The sequence below is a fragment of the Pseudopodoces humilis genome, chromosome 10 (genome assembly GCF_049639895.1).
Source record: "Pseudopodoces humilis isolate 2021_Gansu_Grassland_sample_001 chromosome 10, ASM4963989v1, whole genome shotgun sequence".
Taxonomy (NCBI): Eukaryota; Metazoa; Chordata; class Aves; order Passeriformes; family Paridae; genus Pseudopodoces; species Pseudopodoces humilis.
Genome location: NC_142209.1, coordinates 601,327 through 618,901, shown reverse-complemented (window position 1 = coordinate 618,901; position 17,575 = coordinate 601,327). Strand labels below are relative to the sequence as shown.

The 17,575-nt window shown below is 43.6% G+C and overlaps 1 protein-coding gene across 1 annotated transcript in view; it reads left to right on the top strand.

Annotated features, from left to right (window-relative positions):
* The window catches only part of TEDC1 (tubulin epsilon and delta complex 1), a 67,049-nt gene that overhangs the window by 11,255 nt on the left and 38,219 nt on the right, over positions 1 to 17,575 (top strand). Inside the window, exons 4-5 of the mRNA XM_005528724.3 lie at positions 8,302 to 8,460; positions 13,734 to 13,832. Coding sequence (XP_005528781.2) covers positions 8,302 to 8,460; positions 13,734 to 13,832 — 258 coding nt within the window. The remainder of the gene's footprint in view (positions 1 to 8,301; positions 8,461 to 13,733; positions 13,833 to 17,575) is intronic.

Genomic DNA, 17,575 nt, shown 5'->3' with positions numbered 1-17,575 from the left:
ATCAAAAGTTAAGTGTTTGCTGAAATGAGAAGCTCAGAGATGATGGAAGGTGGTGAGAGGCAGTGCTAATGTAGTCAGAACTCACAGTGAGGCAGGGACAGGCAGGGCTGGTAGCCTGGGGGGGTTCTGGGGGTTTTTGTGTGTTAGGTAAGAGATTCCTTCAGGCCACCTCCAGCTCTGGTTTTTGGCAGGGCAGTGCTGCAGGCTCTCCTGAGCCAGGATGCTGGTGAGGGGAAGCAGTTAAAGGAGCAAACTGTGTTGCTGTGCAGGAGAAGAGGATCCGTAATCCATGACAAACTTTGGAGCTGGGCTGCAGCAGTGCAAGTTCTCTGAATTTACTGTGCTCATCTGCCAGCAGGTTGGTGACTCCAGAGGCAGTGAGTGAAAGTTCAAACCTTGCAAGGGCCAAATCCTTAGAAGAAGTAATCAGTAACTCTGTGGGATCTATAAAGATTTAAGCAGAACCTGAGCTGGAGGCTCACACTGAGGTACTGGAGTGTCTGCTGGGGAATTCTCGCCTGTTAACCACATTAAAGCACCGGGCCAGTAATTGATGGACGTGGTTTTCAAAGGCTTCTGACACCCCTTGTGGATTTCCAGCTCAGATATGCACTGTTGTGATGTCTGCCCCAACGTCTTCTGTTGCTTTGGTGATCATGTACAGGCAGATTATTCTCAAGTGCCACTTATTGATTCCTATTCACACATCACAAATCCTAGTGTACAAGACACAAATGAAAGCCTGTAGCTGAGACTGTCTCCTTCCCTGAACTTGAGAGGCACACCTGGGGAGTTCTCATTCTCTTTGAGAAGCATATAACTGATACAAACTTGCCTTTTTAGCACATTCAGTATTTGACTGATCCGTATTTACCTCGCCTTTTAAATTTCAGTGATGCCATCCCAGGTTTCTCCAAGCCTGTGATGGTTTGGGCAGGTAATAGCAATACTCTGTGAGCATTTCTGTTTCCAGGGAGGAGTACTGCCTGTGCTGCTTTTATTTCTCCAGCTGAAATTAATCTGTGTGCCCTGTAATTTAATTATGTGGAGGCTGTCGAGCTTTTTAAATGGGTGTAGTGATGTTAAATCCCTCATGATCATCAGGAGATGTTGTACAAACACTGGTTCTGTTTCCCACTAATTCCCTCTGTCTGCTCCTGGCCCTCTGAGTAAAATTGGATGCCCCTCCCCTTTTTTGAATTTATAGTGATCAATAAATAGAGCTATTATATCTCTTGTGCTTGGAATTCATGCATGTGTCTCTAGCATGCCAAAGTGAACTCAGTTTAATTATTTCTGGTGGGCTAAAATGAAGATAAACATGCCTTCTGACCCTCAGGTTTGCAATTTGATTAATCTTTTCTTCGTCATGGTTTAGTTTTTGGCTCACTGGCTGTTTTCAGTATAGTGTAAGTCTTATGCTTGGTCTAATCTTGTTGTTGAAATGCCTTTCTTTTACAGAAAACCTGACAGTCACTGCTGTTCCATAAACCATGTTATTAGAGGAAAGTGTTAAAGTAGCAGCCAAGCTCGATGTTTCCCCCAGCAGAAAACCAGGAAACCTTGGGCACCAGTTCCAGTGAAAAGTAGTTTTCTGCATTTTTTCCCATGTCTTCATCAATTCCAGTGAGGATAGAGGAGGGAATTTTATTAACCTTATTGATTCTGACTCAGAAGTGTAATTACTTTCCAGGTCTTTATGGGCTGTATTAGGCTGTCAGCTTTCATTTTTTGGTTTTCCTCCCTCATTCCCTCAGCTTACACTTCCATTCTCTTTGTCCTCCTGTCTTCCTAGCACCTCTCACCATTTATGTTTTTGCCCTTTTCCTGCTATTACTGTTGGATTCAGTAGCTGCTGAGGAACACCCCTTTTTTAAAAGCCATCTGTGAAGCCTGAGCATCCCTGAAGTTTCTCCTGCAGAGTTTTCCTCAGCTCAGTGTGGCTGACAAGTCTGTTGTAGCACACTTTGAACGTGTCATGGTACCTTCTTCCTGTGCCACACTGGAAGATGTGCAGTCTCCAACATTTCTCTTTGCTTGGCACAGTGAATGCACAATTAAGAGGTGTTTGTTTTTCTGCTGCTTTTTTATTTCCCAGACAGCGTGTCAAAGTAAAGCACTCTAAAAGACAGGTCTGAACTGGTTGGAAAGGATTATAATTTATTGACTCTGCTGTGTCTCTGGTAATGTCTGAATTGCAGAATTTCTTGAGCTTGACATTCCAGCTGATGTGTTCTGGATGGGGTTCAGCAGCAGGCACTTGAGCTGGGCGGGGGGAAGATGAGGAGTGGCGTGCTAATAGGAAGATTTACCGTGGTCATACTGGAAAATCCAGCACAGGGAGCTCCTTCCTTGGCTGCTGGGGAAACAAGAGGGATTCTGAGACGTTTCAGTGCCTCTCCTGCCCTCCAGTGCCAGGGAGCAGCCAGTGCCTTTGGTACCTTCTGATTATCCTTTGGAGTTAAACGTGAACATCGGTTTTTGGTGTCCCACTGAAAGCGACCTGGGTTTAACTCACCTGAGAGGACGCTTTGAAACGAAGCACTTTTCCCTCAGGAGGACTTTTCCTTAAGGAATGTGTGGAGAGGGGCATGGCAGAGCTCTGCCTGCTCTCTCCTGGTGCTGTTTCCAGGAGTTCCAGGGGCTGTCCCTCTTGCCACAGCGAGGGGATGGCCGTGGGCAAGGGGAGCTGGAGCTGCAGGCAGGGGGAAAAGCAGAGCAGGGCATTATCTGTGTGTTGCATTTCATGAGCCCTCCCAGCTAAGGGACACCCTGTCACGTGTGCTCTTAGGGTATTTAGTTTCCATATTTTCTCTGAATATATAATGCAGTGAGCACTGGGATTTGAGCAGTTCTTTTAAAAGCTTGCAGCTCTGAGGATTAGGCAGAGCTGCCGAGCTCTTTTAAAGGCACAGTGCTTTTGCTGTACTGCAGAGCTCTTAAATAACCTCCCAAATGAGTGGGGAGGGATGGGATAAAGGACTGATGTGCTCTGGTGCCTCAGGCCCGTGGCTACTGCCAGAGAGACTTGTTTGAACAAGGCAGGCATGGCTAAGAGCTGTGTTCACATTTTCTCTCTTCCCTCAGCACCTTCTCTTTTTCACTCTTTGCCAAGAGTAAGCTCTTGGGAGTGCTGTTGTGAGTAGTAATTCTTACAAAAGGCATAGAAATTTAAAAGCTAAAAGGCCTTGCAGAAACACAGGACTTCATTTTTTTTCATTTTAATTGCTGAATGCGATATGAGCTCGACTTCGGTGTTGTGGGCACTTATGTTTGTGGAAAACTTACTCTTCTATGCAAATATCTGGAGATTTAATTGGTATGTGCACCATGTGGGAATGGGTTTTTACACCATCTATCTTTCCCTGCATAAATCTAATCTGGATCCTGCCTTGTCTAGGAGGAAATCCATTTAGTGTTGTTTATGGTGCTATTAATGAAAATAGTGCTGTCCCTTTCGCATTCATCTCTTCAGATTGTTCCTTTTCACATTTTCCCCTCCTGCAGATAGATATATGGCTGTATTAATTAAGAAAGCATGTCTGATACTGTTAATTCTGGCTATGGTATTTAATTAAAAAAAATATAAAATTATGTTCTGTTTAAAGATGTGTAATTACAGAAGTTAACATATGTTATGTCACATCAAAACCATTGTCTGAATTATGAGCGGTTCAGAACGAGTGCTCAGTAAAAGCTGCTTTATTGGCTTGATTTATGTGATTGCCTTGCCTTTCCTGAGCCCTGCAGTGAGGATCTAAATATGCTTCTGCCCACCTTTGTGATAGCAGGCTGTGTGCTTAAGGTCTGAGTGGTGACTGAGTAAATATTTTCTGCCTGGACCCAGAGCAAGCCCAGGGCAGGTGAGCAGCGGGCTGGGAATGCCTTGAAGGGCTCAGTTGTTGCTTTGTGTTGCTCTGCTGGAGGATCAGGAGCTGACCTGGTGCCTCTCTCCATGGGTTAAACATCTTTCCTGTGTCCCAGCAGCCCTGCTTCTCCATGGGCAGCGTGAGCAGCGGGTTGTTCCCTGGCTGTGCAGATGTGGAGGCACAGAGCTGGTGCTTGGAGGGGATTTGGAAGATGCCTGGCAAAGCCACAGCTCGGTGGGGATGAGCTGGGGTCTGTCCTGGGCCGACAGGTGGCAGCTCACAGTCAGAGCAGAGCATCTCTGGGGCAGCCAGGCACAGCCTCCTCTTCCCAGTGCCTGCACGGGACACAGTGAGTTTATTAAGGTAGGGATTTATAAGCCTGAAAGATTCCTAGATCAGTAGGAATAGCATGGAAAGTCTAGAAGAAGTTGCACAGCAGTGTTTCCTCTGCAGTCCTGCTTACGTCATGTTGCCAGAGCTACAAGGAATTCTGCGTTAAATTAAATCAGGTTTTGGAGTTTGTGTAATTCAAAGTGTATGAACGGAGCAAGAGCTCTGTACCAAGTCTCTAAAATCCTCAAATAGACAAGTAATGGAAAAAGTGCTGCCTTCTCACATGTCTGCAAACACACTGGTGCCTGTGTTGTTCTTTGATAAAGTGTTTATACGATGAAGTACTTGTTTAATTTATCTCCATCCACTGTTGGTACACCTGCACTGTGATTTCTGATAAGGTGGGATTGCTTTGGATTTCAAACCAAAAGGAACAGCTTCATTTCTGCTGTTGAAGTTGAAACTTCTTAATCTTTAATTTCTCTCTAAGCACGTTGCATGCGAGTTGTTTCCTCAGATATGTGGAATGGGACTGAAAATTGATGTAGCACCGTGTCTTTTTCACACCCTCCTTTCTCCACCCCTTATTCTTTTCCTCTGAGTACTTCCATATCTGATGGCTTCTTTCAGTTCACTGTATTTCATGGCTCTGACTTGTCTGCTCAGAGCAATTCTGCCAGGAGGACTTTGGCAGTGTTGGGTTGTTTTTTTTTTTTATGCACTTGCTGCATTGTCTAACCACAAACCTATTCACACTTTTTGGGAATGATCTGACACCTTTTTTTTTTTTTTTTGTAATTTGACTTGAAATACCTTAGGATGGAATGTTTAGGGCAAAACTTGTGTGATAAAGGCTGAATTCTAGGCTGCCTTGCAAAAACTGTTCAGTGTATGCTTTTGGGACATAAACCATGTTCAGGTCTGAGTAAGCCACAGGTGTATTTGTGAGCTACCTTAACTGGGATGGTGATGGGTGGTGTTTTGGAATGTGTATTTGTTCTGGGGCTTAGCTGTTTCTTTCTCCTGGATCTTTTAGCACAGGGGAGCTGGTTCTGCTGAGGTGTGGGCAGGGTGATAGTTCAGCAGCTGGCTTGGAGAGAGCTCGTGTCAATATCTGCCTGTCACTTTGATCAGGCTTGTGCTTGCTTTTCTTAGTCTTGCCAGTGAGGGGATACTGAAAAGTTCTAACAGCAGTACTTGGAGCTTTCAGGATGGAAAGCTCCTTTGGGGTGACTTATGGCGGGAGTGGAAATGAGGAGTTTTGATTCTATCTTCTGCTTAATCAATTTTCCTAAGCCACTCTGATCAGGTCCACATCGCCCAGTGGGACCAGACCAGCTCAGGTACCTCCAGCAATGGGAAAAGAACCTCAGCATGGTGGTGAGGCCACTGATATTTGCTCCTGTGACTTTTGTACTGCGAGGCTGTGGCACCAACTCCTGCAGCTGTCCCTTCTCTGAAAAGGGATCAAAGAGAAGCAGCAATTGCAGCAAAGAGTTGCAAGCAGAACCAAGTGGCTGTGGAATGATCTCTTCCAAAAGTGTTGTGGAGCATTCCAAGTGTGGCAAGGCTGTTGAGGTCTCTGGGTAGCTGCCTTGGCTGCTCTCTCTGTGAACTGGACTAAAAAATACTCACTTCTGTATCTCAGAGTGAATGTAGGTGTGTACCTGGATTGCTGCATCGATTACATAAATTCACAGTGATGCTTGAAGCAAAGCCTGTAGCTTGGGCTGGTGTTTTAGTGATTTTTCACCCACTGGGAGAGCAGTAAATAGTCTTAGATTGTAAAGATGGGACTGGAAATTGAGGTCACAGTATAATATGCAAGACCTTTTTTTTTTTTTTACCTTGTTTACTTTATGCCAGGCTAAGTATTTCATAGCAGAAGTAAATTTTTTGTGCAGTTTGTGAAATAAATAATGGAGAGATCCTGTTAAAAATGCATTGGCTGGCTTCCTTATTTTAATATTAATAAGGCAGGTTGCTACAATAAAATTAGCTCTGCATGGTGTTTGTCACTGTACTGCCAAAGCAATCGAGTCTAATGCCATTCCTTCCTGAAATAAATCCCCAGGAGAGCAGTATTTGTGCTGTTCTGAAACCTCTAACCAGGGAAGTTGGAGTAGAACTGTAAATTATGGACAATGCAGGTTTTAACCTGGGATTCCCAAGTCTGTTTCTGGCTGCTTATGTGAGGTGTGTTAATGTTCTTTACACGTGGGTTTTCTTTGCTGCTGTGACTAGTATCCAGCTGCTTGCCTTAACATGCTAATGGACAGCTTGATAATCATATCTGCATGCTTTCCTGGTCCAGAAACCATCCTAGGGCAGAACAGGGGTTTGTCCCAAAAAAATGTGGGGGTACTTAGCTCGGACTGCAGCATCCTGGGACACAGTGCCTTGGTTTAGGAGCCTGGACACAAAGGAGCAGAGGAAAATGAGGGACACTGAAGGTGGCACAAACTCATTTTTCTTTTTTTTTTTTCCCTTTTTTTATGTTAAAGATGAACCTGTGCCTTTAAAAGAAGCCCTTTACCAGCCTTACACCTCTGTGATTTATAGCATGTGTTTATCTGAGCCACAGAGCAAAAGGGAACAAAGCTGTAATATTGATACAGTTTGGTATGTGACCAGAACAGCATTTTTGTGCTTATAAATGATAGGAACACTCACTGTAATAGAGGCCCTGTCAGCTGGAGATATTTAGGTTAAAACAAGTGTTAGAGGGTTATTTGACCATGGTTGTAGACACATTTCTGTTAAAATCTGCATTTAAGGCAAGATCAAATTGCTTTGTTTTACAGTTTTTGTTGTTAGTTTAGGATCCAAATTGGAGCCACATTCCATCTTTGCCTGCCAGCTGGATCTTTTTAGGATTTTACTGAACGTGGAAATCTGTGAAGCAGGGAAGGACATATGTTTAAATACCGTAAAGGTCTATGGGTCCAAATATCTGCCTAAGTGTTTTCTTGGAAACAGTCATGTTTCAAGTAGACTTTTTAAATTTCCGCTTTAAAGAAATGTCTTGTGAGTCTAAGAGCTGGGAGACACTTCCTTTCAGAATGGCAAACATCCATTCTGAATAACCAAGTCTTTGCAGTTCTGGGTTACTCCTACTTCTTATGACATGTTGTGGTAAAAATGTTTGGAATGATGGGTTGTGATTATTGTGTGTAATTCCTGCAGACTGCAGGAAATGGAAGGCTTTGCTTTAAATGGAATTACTGGCATCAGAAGTAAAACTACCCCTGTCTTTTTCCCCTTTTCATTTGCAATCTGCAGGAGTGTTAGCTGAAAACCAAGAGATCTGTTTGTACATGTGAATGATCCCTTTGTGCCAGGGGCTGGGGGAGGTGGAGTCCCCCGTGCTCCCTGGGAAAGAGGTGGGACAGAAATGTGCTGCAGAAATCTCATGCAGAAGATGAAGGTGTTTGGCTGCTGTTGGCTTTTTATCTGCAGCAGAAGGAAAGTGGGACAAGATGAACAAATGGAAACTCTTTGCTTCTCTCTTCTTCCTTCCAAATGACTCTGGAAAAAGGCAAAACAAACAAGACAGGTGATAGAGCTGTAGCCTCTGTGGAGTCCTGGTCTCTGCCAGCTGCATGATTTTTCCTTTTCCTCAATCCTGCCAGACGGGAAATGCTGGATGGAGAAAGGAAAACAGCTGGGCAAGCACAGGCCCACGATTTTGTCCCTATATAAGTTGTTGATTTACAAAATAGGGTCTTGGGGAGACACTGCTGGAGCTAAATCTGTTTTTTATGTTCTTTGACATATTAGGATCTAGTCAGTTTTTCCCATCTGGGTGAAGAACATGCTTGCTGTCTCAGGAACACAGTGTCTTCCTCGGTGTGGAAAATGAAAGATGGGAGAGGAGACAGCTCTCCACGTCACAGCTGAGAAGCTGGTGTTTATTCCACACTTCTCTCCTTGTTTAGGCTGTTCCCAGTCCTGTATTCTAATTTCTCTCTACTGCTGGAATCGACTTCATTTTAGGGCGGTTTTCTTCCTCTTTGGCCTATGTATCTTGTTTGTTCACTCCTGAATGACTTGAAAACGTTGAAACTCATTAAGGTCTGGTATTCTTTCCTGCTCTCAGTGTGAAGATGAGCTGCCCAACATCCAGGAAGGCCCAGGTGAAGCAGGAGCTGAGGACAGAGTGGATGTCCGATACCTGCAGTGGTTAAACGGGAGGCTGAGGCTGCAGTGGTGCAGTTTGCACGCTCAGCACCAAGAGCACTGCAAACTTCTGCACAAGGTAAATGCTTCTTCTAACCCACTGTGACATGGTTTATTGTTTAAAAGCCCTGTCAGCTGGAGCTAAACGTAGAAATGATTCTTGTTTGCCAGTTCTGCATTTCCTGTAGGTAAGATTGAATTGCTCTGAATAGAAGCACCTCTGTCTTTCCCCCACTGTGGCAGAACGGTGAGAAAATGTTCAGTGTTTGTAAGGCTGTGATTGAATAAAAGTCTCTTTTGCAGGTTGGCACATTAGTCACTTCTGCAACCACAGGCTGCTGCCATTTTTCTCAGAAAATGCCCAGTAGGAACAAGACAGACCATTCTGGTTCCCCAGACAAGAAGTAGCGATGCAAAACTCTAAGTTCATTGGAAAGGTGGATTCAAAATGTTAAACATAAATATTGACAGTAATAGCAAAATAAAATGCAAAGTCTCTTTCCAAAGTACAAGGGGGGCATCTCAGCAGAACCCAAAATTCACCTGCTTTTAAATCAGGAATGAGTCATGGTCTCTGCACTGCTGAAGTTCCAGTTCTCTTCCCATTTGTGAGTGTTCAGGTGCCTGTTTAATTTGTGCCTGTTGAGGGTGGAACCAGCCTTCAGTCCCAAAGTCAACAGTGATGGTGACTCCAGAAACAAATGAAAAAATACAGTTCTTAAGGTAGTCCTAAAAGTTAATTGTTGCTTTCCCCCTTTCTCCATTTATATCTCTTTAAGTAATTTAAATGGAGCCAGCTATTACTGTACTCAAAACTTTCACAGAAAACCTTTTTTTGAGACTAAAAAGAGTTTGGGGAAATTTCTTCCCAAAACACACATCAGAAAGTTGTCAGAATCATCTTCACCTTTGAATGAAGATGCCTTCTTGGTTTTAATCCTGTGTCTGACAGAGCAGTGCTAAAAACTATAATGAGGTTAGATTTTGTTCTTTCCGTGAGCTGATTGCTAGGGCAGATGTCTGACTGACAGCCCTGGGGAAGAGGGATCAGGTGCTGTGTGTGCAGCATCTGAAATCACCTTTTGCTTCTCACTGACCTGTGCTGATGTGGGAGCAGAGGTGGTGATTCCCTCGAAGTGCCTGTGCAGTCCTTGGCTTTTTGCACTGTGATCACAGTGGTGGGGCTGGGAGAGGTGGCTCGAAATGAAACGATTGGCATCTTCTCCCCCTGATAAACTACCTCTATTTAAGGTATGCTGGTTTTTCTAGTAGGTGAGGCAAATGCCTCCATAACTCATCATCAGGGCTGTGATTTATGTGAGACCTGACAGTAACAAATCATTAGGCAGCTCCAGTGCCTCAGCTCGCAGTTAATGAGGCCGAGGAAGAATTAAGAGCAGGTCAAACCTGGGAGCTGGAGCACAAACAGAGATCTTCTCAGGGTCCAGATGAGCTAATGAAGAGATGTGCTGATGGGGCAACATGCTAAACTTGTTGACAGGGGAGATGAGGAGATGATGACCCTCCTGTGGAAGCTGTGCTTTGAAATAAACTTGGACTTTTTTTTTTTTTTTCCCCTTTGTGGCTCTCTAAGGCAAAATGTGTGCTAAAGTGAGGACAGCCAGACAAGAGACAGGTTAGTTATGCTGCAGGACCGCGATTTGCAGAGTCTGGAGGAATAAGCAGGAGGGAGAATTGTGTCTCTGTTCATGCAGTTTCCCAAAGCTGTCATTGCTGCCTTCTCCAGCAGTCACTGCTGGGCTAAGCCAAAGGCAGCAGTGGTGCTGGTGGTGATTGTCACAGTCAGGGCTGCCACCACGGGAGGATGGAACTGAGCCCAACTCCTCCACATGTGAACCCACACTGATATTATGTGTGCAGCTGTGGGAGTTCTGCTCAGGGCTGTAATAAAGTGCAGTGCTCTGATTTGTATTTTAGTCTGAATTAGAAGTAGAATAGAAAGGTAAATGTGACCTTGGGAGGACTTCATTACAGTGCCACATTAATGTTAGCAGTTACACAAAATATAACATACTTTCACCATTGAACAGCTGTAGAAACAATAATTGATATTTTGTGACTCTTTCTAGAGGAATTGCTTTTACTACTGCATTAATTCCAAAACTTTTAAACTATTCTATGTGTTGGAAGATGGAACTGACCCAGTGTGACCTCTATATGAGCCGCTGCTTTCCTCTAATAAACCCCAAACACAGTATGCAAAAGGCTAATGAGTGTTATGCTTTTTAATTATGCTGACAGATTTACAGAGGGCTTTCTCTACAAAATGATAATTACGGCTTTTACTGGCTCTGTTTAATAACGTACCAGGTTCTGTGTCTCAGCTGTGGAACAATCTTATTTACTGCTGATCAGGAGCTGTAATTTTTGTCAACGAGTGGCGACACTTCTGCAGATTTCATTCTGTGACTCACACGGGCTCTAAAATGCCATTTTCTCTATTTGGGCCTTTCTGAGAAGAACACAACACACTTGGAAAAAATGTTTTTACCCAGAAGATGACTGCTCTCCCTTCCACTCCGTATTTTTTAGTGCCAATGTTGCCGTGTCCTCTGTCTCCCCTGTCCTGGCTGTGGCCACCTGAGCTCGGTGGGATGAAGTTCTGCAGTTCCCAGGAGAGGGAAGCTTCCCTGGAGCTGCAGCTGCTCCTGTGCTGGGAATTGCTTGTTAGGTGACCTTCCTGGCTGTTCCCTTTGCTGGCTTGTCAGTGGCTTCAGCTCCCAGAAGGTGTGTTGAAGCTTACAGAGGCACACATGTCCTGCTGTAGGAGGAAAGCTTCCTAAGGGAAATCTTAACCTCTTCTGTTTCTGAGAAGTTTGCAGCCTGAGGCTATGAGCTGTTGAATAACATTTTAATGGCTTCTCAACACGGACAGGTTGGCTCTCTTTGAAAGTATAATGTGGTAATACCATTCTAATTCCCTCGAAATTCTCAGTGGTACAAATTTACCTGGTGTGCCTCCAAATACGTGGAGAATAAATGGCTGTGTTAAGACACGTCTCTTGCTTCCTTCTGTTCTCTTTTTCTTTCTGTCAAATGCCAGAAAAATATCTGCCTGGGTTTTGATCCCTCTTGAATTCACAGGAGAGAGCAGTTGTTTTGATTTAGTCTTTGAGTTACCACTTTGCCTTAAAAAAATGTAGGTGAGAGGCCTTGCATGGTTTCAGCAAAACAGGAACCTGCATAGTTTAAAACTTTCATTTTTGGGGGGGCTCTGTTAAATTCACTGAGCCAAATTCAGCATGTTATAAAAAAATAGATGAACAGGTGAGTTTCTGCAAGACTGATGGATTTCCTGGGGGTATTTTCAGCTTTCCTTCATCCTGAAGTTAGATCAGGTTCAGAGATTTTTTTTTTTTTTTTTTTTTATTTAAGCAGGTGAATATCTGATTATGGGCTGTGCATATGGGTTGGTAAGAATAAAATGATTTTAAATGGAATTTTCGGTGATAGAAGAAGAGTTTAACATAATTGGAGCTATCAGATCATGGTAAAGGAACAATAATGGTTTCAATATGCTTGGAAATGAAGAAGAAGGGTTGTATTGTCAGTAAGAATGCAGAGCAGCACTGGGAATTACCACCTGTGAATGGAGTGGTTTCTTGTGACCCCTCTAACATCAGCAATAGAAAAGAAGATGTAGTGCAGTGGATTGGATGGGTTGTACCTCTGTTCTGAGGTAGTAAGAGTAGAGGGACAAGGACAAAGTCTTGATCTCTGAATAACAGAGGGCAGGGACTGGTGCTGGGTAATTACCTCATTGTCAGTAATTTATGAGTGAGTTAAACTGCAATTGTTAGATGCATCTGTATCCTGACATGAAAAATCAACCATGTTGCTATGGGAATTGCTACCTTGTTTATTTATATATTTTTTGTCTATTTGTTTTGAAAATCTTCCCTTTTTTTCCCTAAGGTGAATTTGCTGTTAGAGCTCAGAAGAACATTCTTTAATGCAGGAGAATTTTTTCCTCTCGCACAAATGTGTGAGAACCACGAGTGAGCCCCATTTTCATCTTCTCTAGGTGAATTAGGCACCCTGCAGGGGAGAGCAGCTTGTCTGAGCTCAAGGGCATTTAGGAATTGGTGCTGGGAACTCCCCAGAAGAGGTGCTGAGTGTGGGGCTGTGCCTGTGCTCTCTTGGAAGGGTTGGGGTGAGGTTCAGTCAGACCTGTCTCCACCTCGGGGTGTTCCAGTGCCAGGAGCAGCAGCTGTGCACGTTCTGCCTCTCACCTGCTACTTCTGCTTTGGTGCTCTTTCCCTCTTCAAGCCTTGTTTATCTTCTGTTAGTTCTCAATTATCATGTAAAAATACAAATACTGGGTTATTGTCTCGGGGGAACGCCTCATCCCTCTGGTGTTACAGCTTTACTGCATTTGTTCTGGGCTTTACCCAGGTTTGCTGCTGCCACCTACCTTGGAAAAGGGGCTGAAATTCAGTGCTGGGGACCCACAGGTTTGGCAGCCAGAGTTACACAAGAATGCAGCAGGGAGAGAGAAGAGTGGCAAGTGGAAAGGAAGAACATTGTGTGGGGAGGTGCTCTTTTATTTTTAAACTGGCATAGCTCTGCACATGTGACAGATGGTTGTCACCAGCAGTGAGTTTTGGGGAAGGAACGCTAAAATATTCTGAAGTTTCACGGAAGGGTTGATAATTACCCAGTGCCTGTCAACTTTAAAATAGTTGTCAATACCCAAGTGAGTGATAAAGTTGGTATTTGAATAAAGGAAGAAAAGCAGGAAACATTCTCTGTCTTCTGGTAGAAATATTAATGAAATATGAGTGATTGTCTGACAAATGTGCACTGCTATCTTGTTTGGCAGCTGCAGTTATTACAGTAACAAAGGGATCAGCTCTGAATAGGAGGAATTGCTTTTTATTGTTCCCTTGACTAACTTGGGAAGCTTCTTCATGAAGTAATTGATGATACCATCACCAGTGCAGCTGGGACAAGGTCTTGGTAAGCAAAAGCCAACAGTATAGAGCAGCAAAAGAGAACCTTGCTGTACCTAGGTAGCATTTTCTGCTTAAACGGAAAGGAAAAAGTCTTCAAGACAGGATGAAGAGAGAAAGCTTCAGTTTTGCTGTGGCAGCCGTGGTTGCAATTCCTGCGTGTGCTTCTGGCAGGTGGAGCATTTCCTGCACTGACTGTGGTGCATGTGCATCCCTTCCATCCTGGCAGCTGTGCTGGTGTAGGACTCGCACTTGGACCCACTGGGAAAGGGTTTGTAAGCACTGTCACATCACCCTGCCAACCCAGCAGCTGTTGGCTGGTCATTAATGATCTGCTCCTTCAACTGACAAAGATCTTGTAAATTATTATCTCTTCCAGATCCATTTATTCACAAGTGGCTCCCACATGGACCAGAACCTCAGACATTTTTCTGCCACAGAAACAGATCTCATTAGGCAGCCAGAGAACTGCAAGCAGGTAATGAATGCTTTTCCTGTGATTCTTGGATGCTCAGCATGCTTTACACAAACATTGTGGAGACTGCATTCCCTATAACAGTATTTTAACTTAGTGTTCAGTAGAAATAAAGGCTTATATATTGAATTTTCAGTTTCTTCACTTATTTGTATTCACCAAATCTGGTTTGCTAGAACATAAATCCAGAGGTATCAGGGTAAGTTTTATAAAACCTGATAGACAAGGAGTGGGAAGAGACCTGACTGAAAGTGCTACTGGGGAAAAAGCTTGTAGAATAAATCACTCTAGATAAGTTGGCTGACTTGCTGTTGTATCCTGCCAGTGTCTGCCTGTGGCCCTGCCTGAGCAAGACAGAACCTCTTAGGACAAAGGATATTTATGAAGGATAAAATTCCTACTGTTCTCAATTACTCAGTTATCATAGGTGTTTCAGTTAATTATCTGAAGTGGTTTAATTCTCTTCTTTTAATGCAGTATAATACATTTGTTTTAAAAGATCACTTTCTAAAAGTTCATTCAGTGTGAAAATGAAACAAGATGGAAATTTCAAGCTCATCCCTAACAAAATCAATATTTGGCAAATTTCTGCAGTCTGTCCAGACCTGTTTGCTCAAAGAAGATATTCTTTCTGCTGTTTGCTTAAGAATGAAAGTGGCCATTGTAAATATTCTGCACAAAGAAATCCAGGAAAGTAGATTTGAAGGTGGGAGGATGGTTTTATGTTCAAAGCCCCTAAAGTAAATTGCACGTTAATCTTTCATTGCTGAGCATTTCTTGGATGAACAGTTCATATCCAGCCTCTTGGTAAGATTCATCTGTTTGGAACGTTTTCCTGGAAATTTATTGGTTTTCTGCAGCAAACGGCCTTGAGTCAGTTTGGGATTTCTTTTTCACTTGTGCTTGGCAATGCCCCTCCTGTGGTTGGCTCACCTTGCTCTGAAGGCTGTAGTCTTCCAGATTCTTAGCAAATGCCTGTAAAGGTCTGGCAGGCTGGTATTAAAAACTTCCAGGCTGTGCACAGGGACTTTGCAACAACCTTTCTTCCCCCAAAGCCTTACCCTGAGTGTGTCACTGACGTGTTGCAATAAAAGCTTAATGATACTCTCGGTATTTGGTTTTGACTGCTTTGGTAGTGAATCGTTCCAGGAGCTTTTCCTTGCAGTCTGCTCCCTTTCCTGGGTGCCTGCTCCAGGTCTCAGGATAAAATGGAAGGATTTTTTCTGTACTGTAAGCACTGTGGTCAGGTGGAGTGCCATAGTCAAGAAGGTTTGGTGGGCAGCTGTGTTGTTTAGTTCAAATTAACAAAGTCTTCATTCCACCTTTCCCTGGCTTGAACAGCAAATACATGAAACAAAAACAGGGTGATGACAGAGAGGCAGGTGACAGAAGATGTTTTCTTTAAATAAACTCCAAGTGGCCACAGTCTGTCTTCAGTTTCTGGGCTCTGACAGGTGCAATCCCAAACAGGCTCCAGCTCCAGCGCATGTGTGTTGGAAATTCCTTTCTTATGTCGCTTACTGCTTGGACTGATCCAAAATTGGAATTATTTGTCAGTATAATCAGCTGTGAAATTCTTAACCTCTTAAAGCTCTCAAACCTGTTCACTAAAGGAGTTCTAAGCTGCTCTCTTGATTCTAAAATAAACAGGAGAAACTGCAGGAAGTCATCACAACACTCGAGCATCGATGCTTTTGAGAGGCTTATAATTGTCGTGTTGTCACTATTTGAACTTTCTTTGTAGATTTGGTTTCCCCTTACCCTTGTTTTCCAAAAGCAGCTTCTGGGAGTCATATGCTCAGTGTGTAGGAAGAGCCTGGTACAACAAGGTGGTATGGGCTTGAAAAGGCATTGTTGTTTTGAGTGTCACTTTTCCAGATGGATCTAATACTCAATATGCGAAGTGATGCTGCTTTGGAAAATATAATAAAAGGCCTCTAATTTTCAAATATCTTGCTAAGATTAAGTAAATTATGCATATTTGAATGGCTTGGTTTTCAAATATTGGTGCAGATGGCAGCACTCTGCCAAATGTTTTCTCCAAAAACTGTGAAATTGGTTTTTTTTTTTTTTCAAGTAAATGAGACATTTCTCTTAATTTTACCTCAACTAAGAACCTCCTGCACGGATCAATAAAAAGAGCAAGCATGTTGTACTGTAATGCACCCCTCTTGGTGGACGGTGTCATGAATTCCTTCTCATCCTGGGTGTCCTTTGAAGCCTGGCAGCGCAGAGTGGATCGAAGCGTCAGAAATTCGCTGTCACAGAAGGGACTTGGGCTCTTCTTTTTTAAGCCTCAAGTTCATTTTCATCAAAAATACCCTGTGAGAGGAATTGCTCTGTTTGCATCAAAACAAGAGATGTTTAGTCTGACAGGAAAAGTGTGATAGGATACAGATAGCTGTGAAGCCAAGCTTCCCTTTATGAAATATAAAAGTCACGCTGCTCCTTTTCTATAGAAGATGCATATTAACTTATTTAAAATGTTCTTTCCTTGGATTTTTGACTGTAAAACACTTCTAGTGCTTTTATGTCCGGGGATTTTACTGGACATTATTATTCTTCTATCATCATAAATGTCTTTGTCAGATTCATAGGGCTGGAAGTTTTCCAAACCTAATGGTTTTAATTAATTTCTCTAGTGAGGCATGATCAAAACCCCAACTTTTCCTGAGGTTTGGCTGTGGCTGTATTCATGTGGGTGGCTGTGAGCTGCAGGTCACGGCTCTGTTTGGCTCCTGTGCTGCCTGGGGCTGTCAGTGGAGGGGAGGAGGTGTTATTTCAGCTGGAGTGCAGTTTCCAGAGGCAGCACAGAAGTGCCTCGGGCAGTGGGGATGGTCCTGGAGCTGTTTGCCCGGGGCTGTGCTGGAGCACACAAATGGGGGAGCTCCTGGGGGTCTTTGCATCTTTTCTTGAAAGTCTCTTGCACTTCTCTCTCAGTGTCCTGGAATATAGCCCAGGGCACCTCGAGTCTCTTGTGCTCTGCTGGGTTTTCCCAGCTGGTGGGTGCTGCTTGTGTTTAAATGCAAGCTGGGCTGAGGTGGGGGCTGCTGCTGTTTGCCAGCCCCAAATATCTCCAGGACTGGAGTTCTGGTCCCTGGCACCGCAGCTGATAGAAGCACACCTGGGACAGCGTGCAGGTGATGCGGCTCAGGGTAAACCACGCCTGCCCCAAACTTTCCAGGGCACTAATCCCCTCCAAGGATGTGGCCTCATTCCTCTTTCCTGTCCATCAAGTCCACTCACCCGAATTCTGCACAGCAGTGTTGCCAGTTCTGAAGTTTACCTTGCGCTCAAGAAGTGTAGGTTGCATTTGAGTCATTAAATCAACTTTCTCACCAAATTGTTCGTGTGTAGAGGTCAATGAACTTTAAATCAAAGCACCTTAGTCCTTCAGTTTCCTCTGTCTCTTCATATACTGCTTTGCATGTGGAATTCAATCTTAGGAGAGATTAAAAGTTGAAACTCAGGTCATTGGTGCAATGTTGGCAGTGCTGGAGCGATCCCTGAAATTGTAATGAGTAAAGAGGACACATTTAAATGCCAGTAAATCAATTTACTGGGTGTGACAGCAAATAAATAATGCAGCTGTCTGCCAGATGGACATGCAGTGAAATTTATAGAAGGATGTGAATAGCTAATAATTTTGTTTCAGAATTTTGTGAAGAATGTTTATGTTTGTTGATCGTTAACATGCTTTAAAGGTGATTTATTTGGCTTAAGAAACCAAGGTTCTTGGTAGCAAG